Source organism: Takifugu flavidus, chromosome 16 (genome assembly GCF_003711565.1).
Source record: "Takifugu flavidus isolate HTHZ2018 chromosome 16, ASM371156v2, whole genome shotgun sequence".
Classification (NCBI taxonomy): domain Eukaryota; kingdom Metazoa; phylum Chordata; class Actinopteri; order Tetraodontiformes; family Tetraodontidae; genus Takifugu; species Takifugu flavidus.
Window position 1 is genome coordinate 4,269,766 of NC_079535.1, and position 15,462 is coordinate 4,285,227.

The window sequence follows — 15,462 nt, forward strand, 5'->3', positions numbered from 1 at the left end:
GAACCTATTAATTGACACGTCACTAGTTTCAGGAATAAAACATGTGACCTTTCATTATGTGAAGGTCTTTGTAATCACTCTGCATTGTTCCACATGACCTGTTTGCTCCAGGGCCAGAGTGCGACGGTGAGTCTGGAGATGTGCTTTGGTGGTGGTGGTGGGGGGTGGGGGGGGTTGTATGCAGCAGGGCAGGGCTGCATCGGTTTAAGCAAACAGTGTGTCCGTTTATCTGTAGTGGGATCTGAATGGAAGAAATAGTTACAGGGATTTTTTTTGTTCTAAGGCAGATTCAAAGCAGCCATCTCTGAATACAAATCTCTCTTTTTTCTCTCCCATATTAACCCCTCTTCTCCAAGCTTGGACGACCTCTCCTCATCCTCTTGTTCTCCTTTATTTCACTCTCATTGCCCGGCTCCTCTCGTCTCTTACGTTTACCCTCTCAACCCTTCCCCTCCCCTGACCCCCCCGCTACTCTTCTTCTGAAAATCATTTTTCAAATTCACTACTTGAGGGCGCCAACCTCTACCTGCTCTCTTTTCTTCCACCTTCATCCATCCCCTCCTTCAATCTCTGCCAGCCCACTTACCCTTTCCCCTCTCGCTCCTTGTGTGTGTTTTATCCTGGTGAACCCCTCTACTCCATCACTGCCTACCCTCCTCACTTCTCCCCCATCCATCTTTCTCATCCACAACCATCTATATCATCTTCCTCCATCCTTCTTGTCCCACCTATCTGGACTCCGCCTTATTGCTTGTGCGGTCTTTCCCATAATGCACATCCACTCTCATTGCGGTTTCAGATTCCCATCCCACCGGACGCCGATTTATCACGCGGCGGCGACACCCCTTACCTTGGTGGCGACGGTGCGTCCAAACAGAATAGCGTAGCAGAGGTTGAGGGCCGAGGAGTAGGAGAAGACGCGCAGCCTGTTCCTGCCGTGAGGCGTCATGCCGAAGGGGCTGTTCCACTCGTACAAGGTGAGGAAGAGCGCGGTAAGATGCAAGGTGACGAAAATCCCCACCCACATGGACCAGTGGAGCGGCCACATGAAGGCTCCGATGGGGGCTGCGGTGTCTTTGCTGCGGACCTGGAAGGGCGAGAAGCCGAGTTTATTGTAGAAAATGGAATATTCTGAGAAGCAACAGCAGAGGAGAAACTGTAAAACCAGCGTTAAATACTTGCTGAACTGTTCGGAGGTGGAGACAGAACCGCGAGAAGATACCCTTCAGAAAGCTTTTTAATAAGGGATTTTCGTTGCCAATTCTTCTACCCTTGATGCTACGTTTTCATATTTGCATGAATAACAGGGCAACAGAACCCTTTAGCTACTGTATACTGATTCCTCTCCAGATAGTCTGCATTTATCGTAATTATGTGCTTGTTTTAAGAGGCTGAAAGGTCTCCAGCATATTGGAGGTCTTGCAAAGTTGACTGTAACATGTTTATCAGGCAGCTACACTGTGAAAGGAAACATTCATTATTCATTATAACAACCATTTGTTCTATAACCTTCATTTTGAACTTGGTGTAATTAGCATTTTAGCTCAAATTACAGTAAGCCACTGATGAAACTAGGGTGTGTTTTCAGGACGTGCCCTTTTCTCTTAAAGTCATTGAAATACAAACTGTGGCAAACTAATGATGACTTCAAGCAGTGGCGCAGTACCAGGATGCCGAGGCTGGTGGAGTAGAAGGGGGAGGTGAAGTCGACGACTCTGCTCCTGGCGGAGTTGATGGAGAAAGAGGTGACGGCCATGTCGGCCATTCCGCTCAGGAGGTCTCCCACCAGCCCCGTCCAGCGCCCCGTCCCGCTCAAAGCGCCGTACTTGCCGTCTCCCACGATGTAAAGGTCAAAGGTGAAACCCATGTCTTCTGCCAGTTTCTCCAGCAGGTCTATGCAGTAGCCATAGCAACACTTCCTCAGGTCATCTGGCAGGTCTGACAGGACAGAAATAGCGAATTAGCATATTTATTCCATGTGTGGGTCCACAAAGAGCCTCTGGTGTTGCTGTTCCATTGATTTTATCTAAGATAATAATGAATCCATATCAAATCCCCTCAAGCCAGACTGCTTTTTTGTCTTAATACCTCTGACTCTTCTTGATTCGAACCATCTTTATTTAAGAAACAGAACTGGAATGCTTAGGCTTCAAAACCACTGTCAGATAATCTGAGACACCATCTTTTATTGATTGGACATCAGAAACACACTCCAGTTGTCAAAATGCTGCCAGTGACAGCAGACAGTTCTGCACAAAACTCACCAGCGCCTTCCCAATCCGTAGCTGTGCTGTTGGGATTGCGCAGCTGGTTGAAGAGGCTCTGGATTACATCCGACTTGTTGGTTTTGGGGTCCAGACAGAGCTGACCTGCGGGACACATGCCATCTTCATCCACCTCCCGCGTGAAGACGAACGGATGCTCCACCAAGGTCACCACTCTCAGGCGGTGTCCCTCAACGGAGATTCCCGGCCTCCAACGTCCTGCAACTTTAGCATCCCCGTAGCCGTCGCCTCCCCTGACTCCGGCTCCAAGACCCTTTCCCGGGCTGTTCCTGAACCCTCCCACCAGGCCCAGAATCCCTCCTTCCAGCTCCAGTCCTCCTCGGGTCCACTGGCCCACAGTCACCCAGGCCGGCTGCCCGAGGGCTCCTCTCTTCAGACTCCACACATGGAAAAGCTGAGAGGTCAAGACCCGAGAGAGGTCTGGATCCACCTGGATCAAGCCTGTGGCCCCGGAGAAGGAGGTGTTGGACAGGAACCTCGATGGACAGAAGAAGACAAAATGAGAGAAGACAGAAAATAAGCAGAACCAGCCTCACAGAGGATGTCAACATTTATAGATAATGGGGGGTTTAAACAGCCTGTTCTCTGCCCCTGCAGTCATTACTATTCTTCTCAGACCCCCCCTTGGCCTCATTCACCCTGGAATGCATTAGGAGCCCTCCCTGTTGGTACATCAATTCACCCTGACCTGCTGAACCACGCGGGGTTTGTTAGCAGATGTCTTAGCATTTGATCGTGCGGACAACACCGTGCGATGTCTCAATGTGAAACCAGACGACAAGAGTTTGATCATGTCTTCATTAGGCCTCGATTGTCAGAGGGCTGCTGGGGGGGCGGGGGATCATGGAAGGGAGGTTTAAATGTTAAAGTATGCAGGGATCACTGCCTTGGGGATGGGTGTTGAACCGTGCAGGGACTGCTGATTACGCCAAGGTCAAGGCCAGAAATGGCAAGTTTTCTCTCCTGTTAATGGAAAACGTTGGCAGAGCTGGGACCTTCTCCTGGAGCTGAGAAATTGCTTCTCCCCTTTGCTCTTTGGTTTGTTCCTTCTTATTCCTCCCTTTGCCGTCGCCGAGCTGCACGAAGAATTGATGAGGAGCTGCTGTAGAGCGGCGGGGGAGGAGAAGTTTCTCCGTGAAGTACAGGAACGTGTGAGGGAACGACGACATTGATCAGGAGGCCATTGAGCCCATACAAAAAAAAGCTCATCCCCACCACACACAATGATACGACGTTCTGCACGGGACTCTTTTCCCCACATTGTAATTTTGCTCCGTGGCGCCGCGGTAATTTTTAACGCCACTCTTGGCACCGCATTCCTCAAGAGGCTGATTAAAAATGCCTCTGATTTAAAAGTCGCTCGCGTCCCGTTCCGCGCTAACTGATGTTTCGTCATCAGTATCCGCCGCTGTCTGCGTGACCGTAAAGCGAGAGTGCTAGCCTTGTCTTCGGCTGAAATCACTCATGGTAATGGCGCCGCTGAATCATCATATCCTACAGACAGCAGATTTATCAAGCCAACCCACTCCAGCCTGATATACTATTACTGTAGTGTGCTGCAGCTGGCCAGGAAAAAAATTAGCCACACACTTTGCTTTACATCTCTTATCTGTGCAGTGCGTGTGTGTGTGTGTGTGTGTGTGTGTGTGTGTGTGCGCGCGCGCGCATTTTGCAGCCTTTGACGGCGTTGGATTCAGGCCCAGGTGTAAAATCATGATGTATGTCTAATATAAAGAATGGCACGCATTCAAAGAGCATCACCTTTTAGTTAAGGGATGTTTCAGGTTTGTGCCGCGGCGGGCAGGAGGCTGCACTTAAAGAATGACTGTAGAAGTGGATTGATAAGTCAGTCAGCGGCATCAGAGACTGATGGCTTCCTCCCGCTAACACCCGTCCCCGGTTTACGCTCCCGGAGAGTAAATGTCAGTGGAGTGGATGTTAAATGATGGGTCTATAAGGGAGTCCCAGACACGTCTCACTTGCTTATCGTTCCATCTCTTTTAGTTTGGGAGGAAGTTTACTCCCTCTCTCTTTGTCTGTCGGGGTGATGCTCGTCTCATCGCTTTTAATCTGTTCCGGGGAGATGGAATCTGAGCGGGAGACGGCAGTGACGGTGACTGGCAGATCCATCTGATAACAACCACCTTCTCTCCCTTATTCCCATTCCCCAGAAGTTTCTTTTACATTTCTTTGCTTTGATTTCAACTTCCCTGTCTTTGATCTGCAGTGCTTTTTTCTCTTTGATCCATTTTTGGGAATAAGGGACCATTTTTGAATCCTCATACGCTTTATACGAATCTTTACTCTTCCCTCTTGGTCGCCCTCTCTCCCTCCCTTGCTGCCTTCTTTGCTCCATCCCTTGAGCATTAAGGCGTTAATTGCCTTTTCCATGTGGAAGTCTCTCATTTCCTCCGGCTTTGTCCGGGTTCCCTGGAGCGGTGGCATGTCTGACTGTTGCTGGAGAAGGATAACGATCAGGCAGCCCGGCGGAGGGCTAGACGTCTACCTGAAGTTAGCAGTGAGCAGAGTCAGATAGGACAGCTTCTATTATCAGCTTCCCGCGGGTCAGGAACAAAAGTCGGGGAAGCCACGGAAAAGAGGAGACCTTCCTAAATGTGGCGTTCCCGTGTGTATTAATGAAAAAAGAAAAGTGGCCACAAAGTCGGGGCGCAGTTGCATGAAGTGTGCGTCCAGGCTACGTTGCCCTCTCCCGCCCAGTGCCGGATTGATACCCTGACCCTGATTAGTGGCGGGTGAGGGCGGACGGAAAGTTGCAGGTCACACTGGTGCAATAAATGCAACAATGTGAGCAGCAATTTGAGGATATTGCGTCATATTTGGATCATACTCCAGGCTCGGGCTGGGGGACGGTGCGGATCTGAAGTATTTTCCAAAGATTTGTGTCCACTTCACATGGAGTACAATCTAGGGGTGCTCGAGGGCCTGTCGAGGTCATGAATTTAGCCAGCACTTGTCAGAATCACTGTAAATACACACTGTTGGGAACCATCAGGGGTTCCAGCAGCATCACTTCCTGGCAGAGTTTGACACGTTGGTATGAAAACAGCTCAATAAACCGACATTCCCTGAACAGATCAATTCATCAGCAGCTCGGCCAAATGGCGCTTTGCACGTTGTGCCATGTTTTTTAATGTCAACCATTTAACTTTGAACGGGACCTGCTGCATGGATTAGACGTGATTCTGAAGCATTTGAGGGTCTTATTGTGGGCGGACGTGTGTAGAATATGTTTCAGTGTCTGTATTTGGAGCTGTTGAGATCACATCCACACCTCCACAAAGCTGTCAGAGGTGCTTTTAACACGCCTCTCCTGGTAAAGGTGTAAAGCAACAGACGGAACTCTGGGGCGGATGTCTGAAAATCTATGTGTCACCGCCGGTAAGACAGCTCCAGGCCCCCCGCGGTGCAGAGGACGGACAAGGACGGCACCTGGAGCGCGCAGCGCCCCAAGCGGTGCCAGGAACGTCTGCTGGAAAATGCCAAACTGTCACTCAGACGGGTAACAGGAATACAGATATTTAGCGGCGTGTTGGGAAGAATTTAATTGCAGTTTGGAGCCCAGACTGCTGATAATTGGAAACACAAGATAGGAGCAGCGTGTAATCGGGAGACTTATCGGCCAATTACAGCATTGAGAAGGAACCATCAACACTGCTGAACTGTATGTATTTCTTCTGATGTGACAGATTGAGAAGTCGGCTCTAATTACGCGAATGTGATGCAAACCATTGACAAACGATGTATTTTGCGTCAATGACGGAATGTTTTAAAAATGACTTCCTACAATATTTCATCAGCGAAATTCTGAACTTTTGTATGCAAAGATAAACGTTCATGTGAACATTAGTGTTTATGGTTTATGGGTCGGGCTTGGACATCAAAAATAAACAATCTATCGTCACCTTCACGCAGACGTACGTATATCACCTGGTGAATCTTCAGCACTTTGTAAATCACCCGAATGTAAAGATCAAAACGTCTAGGGGCTCGAGAAGTTACCCCTACGGGAATACCGTGATGATGCTAAAGACTTGTGCTTTATTTTAAACATCCAAATACCTGGCCAGGTATTGTCCTGAAGAATGCCTTTCGTTCCGGTCCTTCTCGTAACAGTTGACCACGTTCTGTATCAGAGCCAGCTCCGGCCTCACCATGGTTGCCGCAGAGACCGCGCGGCTAATCAACTGCAAGGCATCCCGTATGTAGAAGCTGATTGGCTTGCGGCCAACCTCCCCGTAGGCTAAAAGTCCGAGGGGGCCTCCCAGAGTATGGAGGGAATCTGGAGACAGGGGAAATCCCATGATCCACTGCAGCGCCGGTAACGATGGCGCCATACGCTGAGCAGCCCGTAGGACCGATGAGACGCACTCGGGGTCGGAGCCCAGGAGAACGACGGAGGAGATGGGAGAGGGGGAGCGGAGAAAACGAGTGGAGAGTATCTTCAAAGCCTCCTCTTCCCTCTGATCCTCCCTCCTCTCCTCACTGGCCTCACCTCTCCTGTCCCCTCCCTCGGAGATGCGAGTAAGGTTAATGATGTCCCATAAATGCCAGTTAGACCCGCTGTGGGTCTGTAAATTAGACAGCAACCCGTCGCCACCTTCCTCCCATCCGGGGCAGATTACCGCCGCTCCTCCCCAGCTGCCTTCACCCTGGCTCCCCTTGTCGCCATCTTTTCCCTGCAGAACTGCCAGCAGGAGACTCCCAAGGGTTGAGGGGGGCACGCGAGCGGACATCTGCAGGTGGAATCCATTCTGGTGTAAAGGACAGAGAGGGGGAAAAAAGAAATAACAGTTGATGGCGGGAGAGAAAAGAGAAAACAAGAACAAAGCCGAAGGTAACGACATGGAGCCGGCCTGAAAACCTGTGGGGGGGGCGTTGCATATCAAACATTGCAATCGCATCAAATGTGGCCTTTATGAACTCCAGACCGCTGCGGTAATCTCACCTCAACGCTGATCAGAAACAGTCACTCACTTCTGCTCATCTGCCCTCGCTCAGGGTGAGAGGCCGATACGAACAAGGAGTCAATGATTCGCGTCTAATCTGCAACATCACAGTTGGCAACGCAACAGTAGCATCCACAGTTCGTCCAAAAGCCCGCGGTCCCCAAAACCCTGCTGAAAACACTGGCTTGTTTCATGCTGTTCCAAAATGGACACTGTTGTCCTTGAATGCAGCTCACAGATGGACCGTCTCCCCGCTTCCTCTGGGGCTTCTGTCCATTTATCATCCTATCAGCACTCCAGGCAAGGTTGGAGAGGAAGACCAAAGTTGAGCCTGTCACACAGGAAGAAGTGCAGGCGAGATCGCAGGTGAGCGTCAAACTGGCGCTTAAAACGCTGATTCATCTGTAAATGAACGCGTATATGAGCTTCTGGAGTAAATACAGGTATTTAGTCCTGTAACAACTCACAAAGTTTATGCAAATGGGGAAACATCCCAACCGGGACCGCAGAGTAAACAGAGCGTTCCTCTGCTGAGAGTCCCTTAAGATAGGGAGGGGGGAAAAGTTTTTGAAGTCTGAGAAGACATGGATAAATTAATGCAGCCGCTTACGCTTTCATCCTCCTGGGAGAGGCTACGAGTGTGAGCCAGCCTGCGAGGGCGACCAGAGAGGATCGGCCTCTGCTTTTGAACTCTCCGGGGGTGCAGACGGCGTCTGAGGTGCCGGACGCAGTGGCTGTGAGGAAGGGTGGCGTTGATGCCGTCTAAGAGCCATTTAGCTAGCGGGGTTGGAACCAGCATCCTGCATATTTGTGAGTTCAGGCTTTAAAACACAGCTTCAGGGCGTGTGGAGGAATTAGGATGTAAATCTATACCTCCTCTTAAGATGCTTCCAGGGAGCTGTGTGCTTTATGAACGTGTGACTAACTGATAAATGACGCTTGTGTTGTTTCTCTCATTAAATCAGGCGTAAGTGGCGTGAAATAGGCGCGAACCAACTGCTGATGAGTTTGCAGCTCTAGAAGAGAAGCTTCTCAAACCCCATCCCAAAGCTGCTGTTTTTGGACCGGAGCAACGACATTTCCGTTACCCGTCCCTTTATATTTTGGGTATATCAGAGCTGAGCGCGACGTTGGCCGGAAATTAAAGTGGATGTCGTAACAGATAAAGTGATATGAGCCTTTTTTGCAAAGTCAGGAGTTCGGGGCCATAAATTTGGGAGGCGTCCTGCTGGTGTGACTTAAAGAAAACTTTAAAGAAAAAATACTGCGAGTTTTCCGGCGTGACAAACACCAGAGTGGACCAAAAGTTGCTTAAACAGAAAAGCGGACCGGGAGAGTTATTGCCTGTTACAACTGCAGCCACCTTTGTCACAGTAAATTCTGCTGAGATATTGGGTTAAAGTTACAGATGTGACGCTCGGAACCTTCTGGAAAAAAAGGTTGTGTTCAGAGTCGTGACGCGTCCATTAATAACAAAATGAAGCCGCCTCGAGTGAAATCGCTCAAAAGTTTCTGCACAAACCCAAAGTGGAATGTAGGAAATCACGTCAGGCGGGCACTTTGGTTGGCGATGTTTTTCGAGCGACCAACAGGGGGCAGTTGTTGCGTACTTGTTGAGCACGCCTCAATGACGGAAAAACACACTTCTAAGTACGTACTCCAACAGGTCGTACCTGTGAGGCAGCCAGTGACCCGGGTCCTTCGACTTTTAACTGATAAATAGATGCCGATGCTGAGTGGACGACAGCGTTTCCATCGCTGTTGTTGTGCAGAACTTTGCTGCTTTGGATGATGCAGCAGATTTCAAACATTGATGGTTTATATGAAATTGGGAGTTTAATCCTCTCTGATGAGCGAGGTACTCCCATCACCGCGGCCCATTGTATATTTTTAAGAGACGGCGCAGTTTTCAGTCCCAACATCTGTATCTTGATATTGTTACAACAAATCCGGAGCCGCGTCAATGCCAACCCGAGGCGGACCTCGGCGCCCGGTGCCAGCCAGACTGGTTTTAATATTCTTTATGGACACTTTAAGAGCCCACTTGGTCTTTGAGCAGCCTGAACTAATCAACCAATGACAAAATCCGTCATGTGGAGTCTTTGCAGTGCTCTGGAGCGTCGGGAACAATGAGACTCTGGCCAGACATGAGTGGCCAGTTTAATCCAGCGTGTCATCTGGAGTTTCTCCTCAGCGGCGAGGGAGATATAACACAGGGAACTTCTGTGTGCTCGCCTCGGTGCTTTCAAAGCATCCACGGAGGCTGTCAGGCTGATTTATTCCTGACATTCCCTGTTTGGGCCTTGGGTGTCGGCCAGTTTTGTTGTTACTGGACATCTGAATTTAAAATGATTCTCATTAAGATTTTAGGCAGCCCGAGTGCTGCCTTGATCGAAACAGGATTCCTTTCCAAACAAGGCTGTAAGGCTTATTTTTAGAGGACGGGCCTGCAAAATCTGCAGACCATTAGCAACAGAAACAGTTGCCTGTCAGCGCTGAGGTGCACGGGGACGTTAGCTGTAATAAACAGGCTTCCTCCAGCCTGGCCCAAACGAGCTTCACTACAGAACTCAGATCTTTTTCAGGTTGGTTGGGGATGTAATGGAAGTTTTCTCAAAGCAGCCGACTGCACATTTTCACCCTGTCAGGACCCCCGGAGTGTGCGTTCCAGCGTGTGTGTGTGTGTTTTTGTGTGCATGCTCTTATCATCTTTTTCTCCTCTCAGGTAAAAGCTTCATCGGCAAGCACCAGGTTGTAAAGACTCAAGTCGGGATGCGCGATAAGCAGAGCTGAGAGGAGCGTCAGCGTTATTCCGCAGAAAATATCAACTCTGCAAATTAAGAGCCTTGAACCGAGATCCAAGCGGCTCCGCGCACTCAGAAAACAGACAAACGCGCTACACGCGCGCAGCACGAGGCGTGACCGAGAAAGCCCCGCACAATACAAACGCAGCGTGGTGCGAATGCGGGAGCACAAACCCGGAGGGATCTTCGGGCAACGCGGAGAAAGTAAAACCAACAAGGGCGCGTCGAATCCCAAAGATAGGGCGCAGCCCTCATTCCTTATTTAGGCAGCCGTTAGAGAGGCAACGCTTGGAAGGCGCGAGAGAGAAAAGATCTCCTGGTGCAGAACAGAGCCGGCGCAGACGGAACTCAGAAGGCAGGAAGGTGGGAATTTGGATAAGGAGAAAGTTTTTGATGTTGGAGAGAGACGAACTGGCTGTGACACACGCACACACACACACACCACACACACACACACACACACACCACACACACAGTCACACACACTCAGCATAATTTCGGGGCCCGCTCCGTGTGTGGACCTCTGAGCCCCTGGACGGTTGTTCAGCATCCCATTCAGTCCCAAAACAAAGCTCGGGGTCAGGGCAGCGCTCCAGACACACACTCCACTGAGCACATTCATATTTCACCGCCATTGTCAGCAGGTGCAGGCAGCCGGAGACGGAAAGAGACGCGGACGGCGAGCGTGAATATATGTTTGAGATGAGAGATAGCAGAGGCACTGCCTTGGTTTAATATCCGCACTTGAGGAGGGAGCGGAGAGGCGACGGTGCGCGTTTGTGCGCAGCGCCGAGGAAGGATTGTGTTTCTTTCAGCGGCAGCCTTGTCTTTCGCACCACAACCCGCATCCGAGTGAAGTTTTCCACTATCTAAATGTCACGGTGAACTCATCTCAGCCCGACGGTTGTGATTTAACCCTCTTTCCTGTCAGAGGTGTCAAACAGGAGCAACCGCCGCCGCCGCGCTTCGCTTCAGCTCATGTAAAACAAACAGAGAAACTGTTGAATGAGTGAGTTCCCCCCGCGCACGGCCCAAATCTAGAGCCCTGATTAAATTAGGCGCTCGGATTTGTTTGCACAGTTAATGATGCAACGCTGAGGAGAGCTCTTTAGGTGACCAGACGGAGGCTAACCGTGCTGTCAGGCTGTCGCTGTTGTGTAATTACATGCAAATCACATTGTTTGATTTTCCTCTAATTTCTTCCCGTCCCCAGCGGTAAACGCAGCTCGCTCGGCCTCGCTCGGCCTCGCTAGCAGCACGCATGTGGCAGGCTGCAATAACAGCGCGGCGAATGACTGGTTAGCCCAGCACGGCAGCCAGTTAGCTGAGAGACACTCGGTATTAGCAATGGTGGAGGTGGAGCCACATCTCTGGATTGGATCCGACTCCCACGGTTGCGGGACAGCGTGTCTAACACACTAAGAATGATTCTTGATTGCATTCAACCAGTTGCCTGATGCTTCAGCTGCTCGTCTCCGAGGCAATTCGGTGACGGCTGGCGGTCCAAATGTGAGTCCATTTGCCATAAGTACCTTGTTCATTTCCCTGCCACCAGGAAAGGTACAGCGGGAACATGCAGTGAAACCATCACGGCAAATCTATATCACAGGATTCTCTTCCTCGGAGTCCATGAACAGGTGAGACGGCCCGGAGAAAATGGGATTCGCCCATTTTGCATATTGGTGTCCAACCAACCGGAGCAACGTGGACGTGCAATTACCACTAAAATAAAATGTGAGCACGGCATTTGGCGGTCTGCGAAGACTGCTTTAGCGCGCAACTGTGCCGACGCGAATCCCGGTAATTAACAGAAAATCAATGTAATATTGTTCTCAGCACGGCTTTAAATCAATTCAATTAAAACTCAGAGCACAGAGTCATCATTTTCCTCCCGGAGGCCTGCTGTCGCGCTGCAAACACACGTGTGACAGGTAAGCAAAGCGAGCGCCGCGGCGGGCTCACAGCGGGGAGACGGGGCGTTATTTCCCGTCACGCCACCCAATCAAACAGCAGGCGTATCAAACTGCGCTAACGTGGCGGAAACAATCCGACGCAGACTTTCCTCATCAGCTGACTGTTTCTGATTTAATGACCCCCCCCCCCCACCCCAACCGGCCTGCGATTGCCCCGATGTCATCAGTAACGATCAGGCGGTGGGAGTCTGTGAATGACTGGTCAGGCAGGTCTGGAGTCAGCCGGTGTTAGCACTAAGTGCGCCGCTGTCATCTCAGCACGCTGCATCTGCACCTCTTTTGTCTGGAGCTCCTTTGATCCCCCCCCCCCCACTTCTGCAGAGATAGAAGCCTGCAGCAGAAATATGCTGAATGGATTCATGTATCATCCTCCCCCCATAAACAGCCTCTGGCCCCCGCGCTATTTATGACTGTAATAGCTGCTGTTATTTATTAAAGAGAGTGATTGTTGTCCTTGCTCAATAGGCAGCGTTGTTTTCTTTGCCGGCGAGAGTATTTGTGTTTTCCTTGATGCGGCGCCGTGTGCGACGCGAGGCGGCGCACTGGAAACGATGGTGATTGATTCCGGTGTTGAACCGTGGAGAGAGGTACAGGAGCATGCTAATCTGAATTATGATTGCCACTGTAATCGCATTTTCCTCCCTGACTCATCCATCCACCTAGCGCCGCGCGCAACGCCGTGTTCTGATTACGCCGCACATCTGTCAATAAGAGAGTAGGTGCTCGCTCCTCCGCCGTCGCCCTCTGCCTTCTTTCCACTGCCATATTTTTCTCTTTCATAACTCTCTCCTCTCCTGCAGCCCCCGTTTTATCTCTCGGCCTCCCCGACTCGCTAACCTGTCCTCCAGCAAAGGCGGTAATCACGCCATCATACGGGGCAGAATGAGCTGTTTGGACAGCGTGGGGCTGGGGAGATAATGGCGTCATTCTGGGCTCGAGTTTGACCGAGAGGCGGCTCGACAGATGAAATGGCAGCATTATTTAGTTATGGGGAAATGATAGCAGCATTCCGGGCGCGGTGTCAGCCCACAGGGGCCACGACAGCGCGGACGGATTTATTCTCAGCGCCCCGGTGGTGGATTCACAGGCTGGTAATGAGGCATCTGGAGCTTTGGGTGAATGTACAGAGGTTTCCACCAACAGGTGAGAAAACACCTCTGAACCAGTGATGGATGCGGAAACCAGACTTCCCGGGTTTGAAATAACACAAATGGAAGTCGTCTGGGGGCACTCGAAGGCCCGTGTGTCGGTTAGCATGCGCGGGCTCCAGAATAGATGGGCTCGCTCTGAGTAAATGACCTGCCGTGATGCAGCCTATCAGCCGAGTTCTCCGCCCAGACTCTCCAATATCCTCTTTTCATCCGTCTCTATAACGGAGAGATGACAGAGGGATGGAGAGGCAGGCCGCCGAATTGAGTGAATGATTTCAAGTGCACGAGCGAGCATAAAGGGGCTAATTAGAGGCGGGGGGAGAGCGAGGGAGACGGGGAGTGAATAAAAGAGTGTCGGGCTCTGATCCGAATCAAGGGTGTCTTAAAAAAAGGCGGCTTCCATCGACTGAGGGGCCGTTTGAGGTGAGTCGGGATGGAAAACGGCAGCTGCCGGCGCCACAGTTACAATAAACTTGACATTTTTGTCAACCCTTGTCTAAGTAAACTCAGGGCGTCATACGGGAGAGTGTGGATCAAATGTCAGATACTTTGGGTACAACCGAGTCCGTTGTGAGAGTGACAGCCACAGCGTGACCTCTCGTAGCTGTCGCGCAGCCATTACCCAGCAGGAAGCTAACGCCTCCAGTTCTGGTGCATTTACTATAGACTACAGATTGTCGCTCGCTGGGGGCTCCTTTAACCGTTTTTTTTTTACACACTTTCATCATCAGGAAAGCTGCAAAGTGGAACCTTGTATCATTAAAGATACGACATATGTTCTGCAATTTAAAAGAAAAATATGCAATGACGGGGCTGAAAAAAGCATATTGCAGGATCCAAACGACTCCTCTCGACTGCCAGCTGTTGAGCTGCAACAAATATGATTATTTGCATCCCTCCTATGTCTTTCATCAGAGCCTCAACTACAAACCATAAACAACGGCACTCGAGGCTGTCGAGTGCAGCAAATCTCTCTCTGGAGGAAAATGCTCTATCTGTTTTTTTCCTTTGGATAATCACAAACAGTCTTTTTTTGGTTGCAGGTAGCTCAACTCTTCGCTCTATTAGGGGGAGGGGTAGCGCTCAGGCACGACTAAAGTTGAATCCACGGTCACGGAAGGTTCACCGAGGTTAAATAAACAACAACTGACCTTTGCACCTCTTAAAAATACACTGAAAGTGGAGCTCGTGTTCTTTAGACACCTTCACTGATGGAATCTATTAAAGAAAGAGTGTTTCCCCACTGCTAATGTGGTGTACTCAACATCCTCTGGGGACAAAGTGATACAGATTAAATTAGCAAAAAACTTTGCTTTTAACAGCCACCGAGTTAGCAAACACGCCATTAGTCATTTGGATCTAAATATTTCCACCAACCTCTCCGTATTTGCGCGACCTTTAAGAAACTGCAGGCACTGTTTATTTAAATATAATATTCCACTGCTCCAGTTCTTTTCACAACAACAGCATAACACACACACACACACTCTCACACACACACAAACACACACACACACACACAGGAAATACGGCAAGCGCCCGGTTCCATTCATTGATGCATCGGGACCCATGGCACGCGACAAACGGCGCCAATTGACCCGCCGGTCGATGAGAGAGACGGAAGAGCTCACCTTGAAGACCACCTGTACATGTTTTACACCGTGATGTAAGCTACGCTTCTGCATCCAGGCCTTCTCTGAGGAGCTCAGATCCAGATCTTCACCTGCTGTCTTTGACCTGGTCAAGTTATTAGCCTAGTATGTTTCTGGCCACGGGGGAATCGTAGCAGCTTGTGGGCTAACTAAACAGAAAGGAGGGAGACCTTAGAACCCAACACCTTCGTATGGTGAGGTTACAGTGCTACCACAGAGCCATACATAAAGAACTTACAGATATTTGATCCCCATAAGGATCCTTGACAGCTGTTTGTTTTCTGTCCTGTTTTCTAATCCAACTAATTAGCATATTCTCTGATTAGCGCCCAGAGAGCGCAGATGTGGTCTGTGATGCTATGTTGTGTCTGGAAGATAAAAATGTTCTGGCAGATTCCACAGGGCTCAGAGCCAAGACAACCTCCCCAACTCATTACAACTGTCTCAAACATTGTTTGGAACGTGGTCTCTTTCCTCGGAGCTGAAGACACAGCTAATACGGCCCCCCGCTACCTCATCTTTAGCATTAATTTTCTCATTAAATAAATGGGCCAAATCTCTGCATCAGTTCTTAATCACTTATTTGACATTAGCTCGTCCGACCAGGGGTCCTAATTGGAGTTGTCAAAA

The 15,462-nt window shown here is 50.0% G+C and overlaps 1 protein-coding gene across 1 annotated transcript in view; it reads right to left on the reverse strand.

Moving 5' to 3' along the window:
• The window catches only part of grin3ba (glutamate receptor, ionotropic, N-methyl-D-aspartate 3Ba), a 51,004-nt gene that overhangs the window by 17,568 nt on the left and 17,974 nt on the right, over window positions 1-15,462 (reverse strand). Inside the window, exons 2-5 of the mRNA XM_057059347.1 lie at window positions 6,366-7,057; window positions 2,265-2,761; window positions 1,667-1,938; window positions 851-1,087 (exon numbers count right to left, since the gene is read on the reverse strand). Coding sequence (XP_056915327.1) covers window positions 851-1,087; window positions 1,667-1,938; window positions 2,265-2,761; window positions 6,366-7,057 — 1,698 coding nt within the window. The remainder of the gene's footprint in view (window positions 1-850; window positions 1,088-1,666; window positions 1,939-2,264; window positions 2,762-6,365; window positions 7,058-15,462) is intronic.